This window comes from Lutra lutra, chromosome 1 (genome assembly GCF_902655055.1).
Source record: "Lutra lutra chromosome 1, mLutLut1.2, whole genome shotgun sequence".
NCBI classification, from domain to species: domain Eukaryota; kingdom Metazoa; phylum Chordata; class Mammalia; order Carnivora; family Mustelidae; genus Lutra; species Lutra lutra.
This window is the reverse complement of record NC_062278.1, coordinates 113,260,448-113,269,505: the sequence shown is the minus strand read 5'-3', so window position 1 is coordinate 113,269,505 and position 9,058 is coordinate 113,260,448. Positions and strand designations below refer to the sequence as shown.

The window sequence follows — 9,058 nt, the reverse complement described above, 5'->3', positions numbered from 1 at the left end:
CAAGCCTCACATCAGGCTCTCTGCTCAGCAGGGAGCCTGCTTCCCACTCTCTCTCTGCCTGCCTCTCTGCCTACTTGTGATCTCTCTCTGTGTCAAATAAATAAACAAAATCTTAAAAACAAACGAACAAACAAACAAACATATTCTTACCATGCAATCCCCCAACCACACTCTTTGGAATTGTCCAAGAGTTGAAAATTGATGTCTATGCAAAAACTTGCCCGATCACTATAACAATTAATTATTCAGCAAGTGGACTTTTTGCCATTTAATTTTGGGAACCAGAACTTGACCATCTCGTTTTTCTAAAATGACATGAGACAGTATAGTAATTCCTGTGCATGAAAATTTACTCCATATACTTTACCTTCAGCATCTGTCTACTTATAAAATGTAAGGAATAAGAATTCTGAAACTTTTGGTACCCCTAATTTAAGCTGAACCTGCTTTGCCTGTAAGAATGTATATATTTGTAATGTGAGTCTATAGTCCTATAAACAGGTAAACACATTAATATTTAAGTACTATATATTATATACAATGCTATTCTGTCAAGTTATTTATAACTCCAAGGTATTAAGCTGTTTTCATGCCATCTCATGTTAGCTCATAAAAGAACAAACTTTTTCATTTCTTTAGTAAAAATCATTAAGCCATTTTGATAGTATTTTATTGGCTGAATAAATGTATGTAATTGAAAGGTGAGAGTAACACTGAGTTTAAAGGGGAACATTCCCAGAGCCCTCCATCTGCAGTGCTATTTCCACATATAATAAGGTAATCAGCATCCCTCCCCCCACCCCCACTGCTAAGTCATTGCCATGGGAAAGTCACTGAACAGACATTAGGAATATCAGTAGTCTAGTCCCTGTTCCAAAGCAAATTCATTCTGCTTTCAATGAAATAAAGTGTTACACCTGGGAGTATCTAATGTAATAAAGGAGGACAGCTTCCTGGTCTTTCCTTCCTTATAGATTGGCTAAAATAAGAAAATAATGATTATTTGGTCTGAGATGAGAAACATCAATATTTGAAACTCTAATGCTTCTTTCAGTGCCTCTTCTTCCTCAATGATAAAAATAGGACAGATGGATGGATGGACAGACAGAAGACACACACACACACACACACACACACACACACACATCCCATCAACACCATTTCTCAGAGCATTTTTATTTATTTTTTAATTTTATTGCATGTCCTGGCAAACATAAGTGACTTGGGGATTTGCCTCTGGCTCACCAAAAGCCCACTACACAAAATACCAAAGACAAGCAACAGAAGCTTTAAAAAAAAAAAAAAAAAGTATCGCATCTATAAGAAAGAAACTTTCAAAACATTAATAAAGCATATAAAACATTTGACATTTAACTTTTGTACAATTATAAAAATAATAAAAAAAAATTCAACCTTTAACATTCAACATCCCACATAATGTACTTTAGGAGGATATCAAGAAAACAAAAGACAAATGGATTTAATGAAGAAAGTTCTAGTCTCCCTTTCTGCTTCTCATCACTTCCAAACAAAAACCCATCCACTCTTCAGCAGACTGCATGGAGCTGCACACCCCCCACCCTGCCAAGATCTCCACTAAGTCCACTCCCACTTGTCGGTCCTGAATACTCATTCACCCTTTATCCTAGCTGCCACCAGGACATGAGGCCAGCCGTTGTGCCTAGCCTTGGCTAGTGCCAAACACGTACAATACAGTACAGGAATTTCTGAGTCCCTGATGCTACCTGAACAGTGCCGAAATAGCTCAGAGGAGGTCTTAGGTTCGTTCAGACACTCAGGACAGTTGGGGAAGCTATCTGCCCTCTGAGCATTGCCAATGCACCACTTTTACTCTTCCCCTCAGTAGGTTTTCAAAGCCAAGCTGCATACTTACTGCACAAATTAACAGTTTGCCCTTTATCATTTAAGCACAATAAAACTTTGAAATCAAGGACTCACTTTCTTGAACATACAAAATAAAAATAATAATAAAAAACAACATTCCCTTCCCCCTATCTTACAGTAATAGTATTTTTGTTTTCCTTGTTTGACATTGTAGTTTTACTAAATGATGTTTCCATGAAAATATAAAAACAATAATAATAAAAAAAAATAAAGTTTCAACTGTGGTTCTGGAAAACCTACTAGCCCAAGAAGATAATAAAAATTGAGACACAAAGTATGTAATTTCACACACAAAACATATATACACTTTCCTGGTGAAACTCACACATTATCCTTTTGAGCTACTTTAGCCCCTTTGCACTTTAAAACAGCAGTGGAAGCTTATGTGCAATCACAGCCCTTTATCAGAATGCACAGAAGGATTTTAGAGCTCATTAGCCTATGTACAAAATGTTTGTTTTAGGGTTTGGAAAAAAAAGCATCTTTCTGAAAGATCTACAGGAATATTATCATTTACACATTTTCCCAAAGTCTGAAGACAACCATCTGTTTATGTGGTTCCAGCAACACCTCCACTGGCTTATCCCCTGATCTGTGGGGACATTTTATGTCTGTGACAGTCCGGGAGAGAGATGGACGGGAAATTGGATTCTCACAGTTATTTTCCAACAAAGTCAAACTCCTATTGGTCAAGAATGAAAAGTGATAGGGTGACCCAACTGATGCTACAGGAAAACTGATCTCATCATGTTAGATTTTCCAGATCACTACTCCTGTTTTAAACCTTGAAGAGAAAATGATAAACGAGCCTCTACATGCAGAATTTTATACAATAGAAGGGTTTTCAGAAGAAACATGCACCAAATAATATTAGCTATGTTTCAAAAGCTCTTTTAAGAATTTCAATTCATGACTCCCTGATGTCTCTCACTGTTTAATGGAGATTCGGTATTTCTGGATGATTCCTGTTTTTCCTGGATATTCTGAATAGACACTACAATTTCGGTGTAAGAACTAGGGAGACGGCATTCATCCCAATCAAATCAACCTTAGTTCTAATAAGCAAATGTGTCATTGACTTAGTCCAGGATTGAAACTTAGCCACAAATATTTTCCAAATACATACCAAAAGATAAGGCATCTGGTATTAAATGAAAGGGGGTTGTTGATATAGCCAGATACATGATACCTGATGTTTTTGAACTAGCTGCCAGGGAACTTTGAAGAATTTTAGCCATGACCCACATTCTTCACACCCAACCCAAAGCAAGAGAGGATATTTCCTTTCTTCTAGGGTGTGATAGTGAGAACATGGACTTTTTCTTCTAATTGAACTAAATAACCCCAGAGTGAATAACCACCACTAGTAGCAATGTCAGTGACATAAGGTGCACCAACACAGAGAACCATGTAAGTAAGAACACCTTCTCATACACACATTATGCAATGGTAAAAACAACTGGATCCATCCAAAGCTTTGATGTGGCAATTGCTTCGCATCGGAAGAACTGAAAGGACATTTTTGTCATTCATATGTGCCATCAATGTCTAGATACCTATTACCATACATGATACCCCTTGAAAGAAGGGGCATAGATAAGCCATCTGAATAAGTAAATTAAAAAAATAAGCTGATAAGTGCAACTCAATTTCCTTTCCCTTAAATTACATTTAAACAATACTCCATGCCCCCCACCCAAAATATATATACTGTATATTTATATATTTATAAATAGTCTTAGACTATAAGGGTGAAAATGCTTTATAAAAGTCAATGAGAAATCTTTGCAGCTTAAGGAGATACCCACTGCTCTTTTGCTCACTTCCACCTAGCCATGATAACTTCAGTTCTGCAAGCAATAGATTTGAAGGCTTAAAGCCAGAATCAGAATTAGGTGCCAGGTTGGACATTAGATCAAAGATAACCTCTTATTTCTTCTTCCCTTAAGAAGCCAGACTGAGAAGAGGAAGGAGAGGAGCTAGGGAGGACACTTTGAAGGTCAAGCACTAGTGCCTTGTAAGAAGGCAGACAGAAAGACAGACAGGGAGAGCATGGGAGGAGTTAACATGGTAGTGCTCACTCCCCCTCTTCTTTGATGCGCTGTTGCTTGTTGCGACGAGCATCCATGTCAAAGTTGAAGTCATTCCACTCATCGCGGGGTGGGAAGGAGATGGTCTGGCGCAGGGTGAAGCGCACAGCGTCAATAACACGTTCGCCCCGGGTCTCACTGGAGCCCACGCTGACGGTAGAGGCACCACTCGGGGTCCGCAGGAGGTGGGGAGGGGAGGAGAAGTCGTGGAGTTGCCGGTGGTCCAGGATGCCCTTCCAGATGGCATGTCGGAATTGTTCAGGGATTTTTAGACTTGCCAAATCCTATGAAATAAGGAAGGGTATCAGGGAGAATTAGGACAAAGAGACAAATTGACATTTAGTCCACATCATTTTGTCATTCCCAGTGTTCTGATTTAACCCACGTGAATTTACTGTTCTCTACAAAATATGATTAGTTCTCAGATAACCTTTGGCATTATATGTAACTAAGCAAAAGGTAGAGCCTTGAGGTGCCATTTCTGCTTGTGGATAACACTTCACTTATTCTCGCCTGGTCTCAGTTTCTTTGCTGGTAAAATAGGGATAGTGGTTAGATCAGACGGCAAAGATCCTGCAACAAAAACAGAAGATAAAGGTACCTTCCAACTCTTAAATCTACCTGGCTCTCGTGACTAGAAGAGAGAGATTAATGGACCATCACCACTGCTCAAGTAAGTTGATGAGAAGAAAAGATTGCTAACAGGTAATGAACACTTTCTACATGCCAGGCACTGAACTAATTATTTTAATTCATGATCTCATTTAAGGCTCAGATTAGTGGTATCTGTTTTATAGGTCGAAAAGCTGAAGGTCAGAGAGGTTGACAAGTCTAAAGTTACCCAATTAAGTAAATGAATTGGGGACTCAGGACAGCCTCTGAACCTAAAACTGCCCTAATGGCCAGAAGGTCACTTGGTGTTTGGATAAATCAGGATATCCAAATGCAGAGTATGTGTCCATGTTCTATGAATGTGAGTGGAAGGCATTATAAACATGCTCTGTCTTAACTAACTGCAGTGACATCTCTCACAGTTATCTGCACTATCCCTTCATTAGCTGGCTTCAGTGATGGCTTACTCTTTTATGGAGCAGCGTGGTGGGTAGAAAGAACACTGTGCTTGGAGTAAGAAGCTCTTGACAGAGGTTCTTATACTGTCACTGACTGGCTCTAGACCTTCCTCAAGTCTCTTTTCCCCTATTGGCCTCAGTTTCTTCCTTAGTAAAACGGCACAGAATTCCTTTTTTACGTCAACACACAGTATTGGTTCAGGTGTAAATATGGATGTGAAAGTATTTTGGAAGTTATGAAGCACACTATCTAAAGCTTAACCATTTGCATTATTACTATATTAAATTTTTATGAACCCATCCCGGCATCTTAGAGGGGATACTTAGGAAAACTTCCCAAATGAACCATATTCTTTTTCTAGGAAGAGATTCCAAGCAACTCAGACAGGTGTTGAGAGACAAAAAGCTGGAAAGGGTTTCTATTTCCAGTAACGAGATGGGAGAAGCTGAGGAGAGGTTGCAGAATTTAGAGAGCCTCCCAGTTACTTCCCCTTTTGGATGCCTGTAGTATGGGTCCTCTGATTTCCCAGTCTAGCAGAAGGATACGTTATAAAAAGGCAACCCACACATAAATAAGGAAGTTTAAGTCTTTATGCTTCGGAAATTCTCAGTAAGTCCAGAACTCTGTACACTATCCCCCATCAAGCTATGTGATTCTCTGGATAGATCAGAACTCAGAACTGACAGGTGAGGAAGCTGTGGCCCAGACATTGACATGAAACCTAGCCAACACCAGCAGAGAGGGACTTGTGGAGGACATCTGCAGATGCTAAGAGCCAAGGGAGGAGCCTCCTGACACACTCCCCAGTGGGGACAGTTAGCAAGTGGAAGGCATCATTTTAACAATATAAGAAAGGACATATTCCCTATTTTATCACATAGGGCTGTCAAGCACAGGGCAGCTCTCTTCTCCTCAACGGATGGACATCATTGTAAAGTGACATGAAACTTGTCAAAACTTACTCCTAAAGCTTGCATTACAGTTTCCACTTAATTCGTTCCATCAGAGAATAGCAGCCAGGGAAATTTATGGGGTGGGGGGTGGAGGGGTGGGTGGAAGGGCGGTAAGGCATGTTCTCATCATCACAGGGCTGGGGGATACTCATGCTGCAGGGGCATCTCTAGCATCGGTGCTCAAGGAGGGGAAAGAAGAGATCCCAACTAGAGAAGCAGCAGCAGAGGCAGACAGTATCTTCTTCCACCAGTTCAAAAGGCCCTCTGGAAGCTGGAAAAGAGGATAGTAAACCCCAAAGAGAGCAGCATGAAGGGCAGCCTGGGAGGAGAATTGGATTGCTGCAAACCAGAACAATACAAGCTCCCATGTGAGCAGTTCAAGAAGCAGTGTTGGAAGGAAGAAAAAGTCCCCTTCTATCCAGCTTACTCCAAAAGACAAGGGACATCAAAGCCAGAAGGAAGGGCTTTTGAACCCCATTTGATAAACTGAGGCTCAGAGAGGCAAAGTGATAACCCTAGGTTCTCGTTCTTATAAAAAGCATGGATGGGACCTGAACCATGACCAGTGATTTTTGCCAATGATCAGGGATGGCTTGACCCTATTCTGATAGAATTGAAAATGAATGAACACACAGTTCTAACAGAGAAACAGTGGGCTCCTCCTTAAAGTCTGACTTTAAGGAAAGGTAGAAGAAGCCAGTGAATAGAGTTAAAGACCAGAAGCTTCCACCTCAGGGCTCTATTCCTGGTTCTGTCATCATCTCATGATGCAAATGATTGTACTGTCACCTCTCCATGTTTTAAAGTGAGAATAATATCACCTGCTTCCTGCTAGTTTCTTTGGAGTCTCATACCGATTAATGAGAACATCTAGAAAATTCTTGGAGTTCTTCAGAGATTGTAAATTTCGTGGAGGCAGGAATTAGATCTCCTCTTTCCCACTCTGAATAGAATATGTGTGCAACAGACAACTGTTGGCTGAGCTGATGAGCTGAGGAAGACTGATTGCTATCCTTCTCAGGTATGTAGGCGGAGGCCTGGGAGTCTTTCTAATCTGGTAATGGTTTCCACTGAAATTGAGGACTGAGGGCATGCTAAAAACCAGTGTTAAAACCAGGGGGAACTGAACTACCAGGTGGATGTCACCAGAGGGAAGAAAGGAAGAAATAAAACTCAAGAGAAATGTCTAACAGTTACTTACATCCATGGAGTAATGCTCAATCTGATAGATGGTGGTCAGCCCCTGGGTCGTGAAATAGTCCAGACATGATGAACAGCCCAACCTCGCTAAGAAACTGCAGAGGGAGGAGGGTAGAGGAAGGAGGAAACAGAAAAAGAAAGTTCACCCCAACTGCATTGGCGAGGTAAAGGAAAACCCAACATTTTGCCCTGGGATGCCCTACAGGAGAGGCTAGGGGGAGATGAAATCAATCCATGTGGGCCTTGGGTTTGAGGTTTGGGGATAGGTAGTGACTTGAACTTTAGGTCTATAGAAATTAAAATCAACTCCGAGGATTCCTGCAGAGCAGTGATTGGTGGAATTCTTGGCGCTCTACATAGGTAAGTGCCTTAGGAGCCATTGCAGGGGGTGAAAGGAAGGAGTCCAGGGGTCAGGTTCCCAGCGCTCTTGCCTCCTGCCTCTTCACTTCCGAAAGAGCATCTCCGCTAGAATTGCTTTTTATCAATGGGTTTCTGAGAACGGTGCATGTGGCTAAGAAAAACTGGAGGCCACTATACCCTGATGTCATTACTGCTTTCTGATTTATGTCCTGCTCAGAATACAGACGCCTCCTTTGGTGTGCTGGCCTCAGATGGGTGAGGCCACCATCACCAAACCACAGGCTGGGTGGCACAAGCCGTTCACTTTGCCATTTGTCTGGCTGACGCTGGTTGGTACTGTTGCATCAATCACAGGGGGACCAACGCCCATTATTCCAGCAGCCAAACGAGAGGATCATTCTGCACATGAAGTAGGGGCAGCCAATGTGTGCTAGGCAGAAGACGTGGCACCCACTCTTGCCTTTGAGGCTTTATGCTTTTCTTTCTTCTGGCTATCTGTGTGCTCTTGCCTAGAACATGCATTCTCTGCCTATGGCAAAGCAGCAATGACCATCGGGTTCTTGCAAGTCTCTGTCGTTTTTGCATACATTCAAACTTTTTAATGCACATCCCCCTCCGACATAACGAGGCCGTGGTGGCTGAGAGCTATGAGTCCTGGAGAACGGGAAAGGGAGCGAGATAGCAAGTTTACTGCCCTTCTGGGAACCCCAGCCCTGAGCACCAATTGGAAGGCCCCAACTGACCGTGTAAAACTTTGGTGGGGGTGTAAGTGAAGATGGGGGGAAACAGGCATGAAAAATGATATGCCTATCAACTCACATTTTCACTTTTTCCCATGCGGATCATTGTGCTTTTCCTTGATGCAACACTGCTGACCACTCCACAGATCAGAGGTAACAGTGTTGAACTGCCACCAGAGGAAGGTCTGCTTCCTTCCCTTTTTTTTCCCCCCAGCTGTGTCATGAACTCTGAGATTGTCCACCCTCCGCCACCCAGAGTTGCTTAGGACAGGCCCCCAGGGGCACATGCTGTGGACTCACCTGACAAGGCTGCAATCTGTGGGGTACGGAGGTGGGGGAGTGCAGTGGGAGGTGGATGGCATGGAGAGTGGGGGAGGGAGGGCCTGGGTGGGGCTGAGTCCATTCATGTCTCCAGCCATTGGCATGTGGGTGCCCATCATAGGAACTGAACAGAAGCAGGAGGAACAGAGAGGGTTACTGCCGTCATCAGTACCTGCTTCCCAGTGGTCCATCTTGCCTGGTTTAATGTTACCTAGGGCCGAAATTCACCAGCCTTCCTAGCCAGCCTTCTCTCTCTCACTGCACCCCTTCGAGCACCCTACATCTCATCCAACAGAACAGAACAGTCACCAAACTCCGAACTAGATGCATGCTTTTCGACCTTCACATGTTCCCTTAGAATCATCTCCCCCCACTTCTTTCCCTACTTCTAATGCTCTAAATGCTCATTACTCCTGAT

The 9,058-nt window shown here is 42.5% G+C and overlaps 1 protein-coding gene across 8 annotated transcripts in view; it reads right to left on the bottom strand.

The window, feature by feature from the left end:
- Window positions 1-957: 957 nt before the first annotated feature.
- The window catches only part of TP63 (tumor protein p63), a 235,317-nt gene continuing 227,216 nt past the window's right edge, over window positions 958-9,058 (bottom strand). For 5 of the 8 annotated variants that reach the window (XM_047732845.1, XM_047732821.1, XM_047732828.1 and 2 more), the window contains 3 exons: window positions 8,620-8,764; window positions 7,221-7,314; window positions 958-4,279 (listed from right to left, as the gene is read on the bottom strand). In XM_047732845.1, the coding sequence (XP_047588801.1) occupies window positions 3,983-4,279; window positions 7,221-7,314; window positions 8,620-8,764 (536 nt within the window). In that variant the 3' untranslated portion in view covers window positions 958-3,982. The remainder of the gene's footprint in view (window positions 4,280-7,220; window positions 7,315-8,619; window positions 8,765-9,058) is intronic. The other 3 variants (XM_047732872.1, XM_047732881.1, XM_047732855.1) reach the window with 2 other exon arrangements.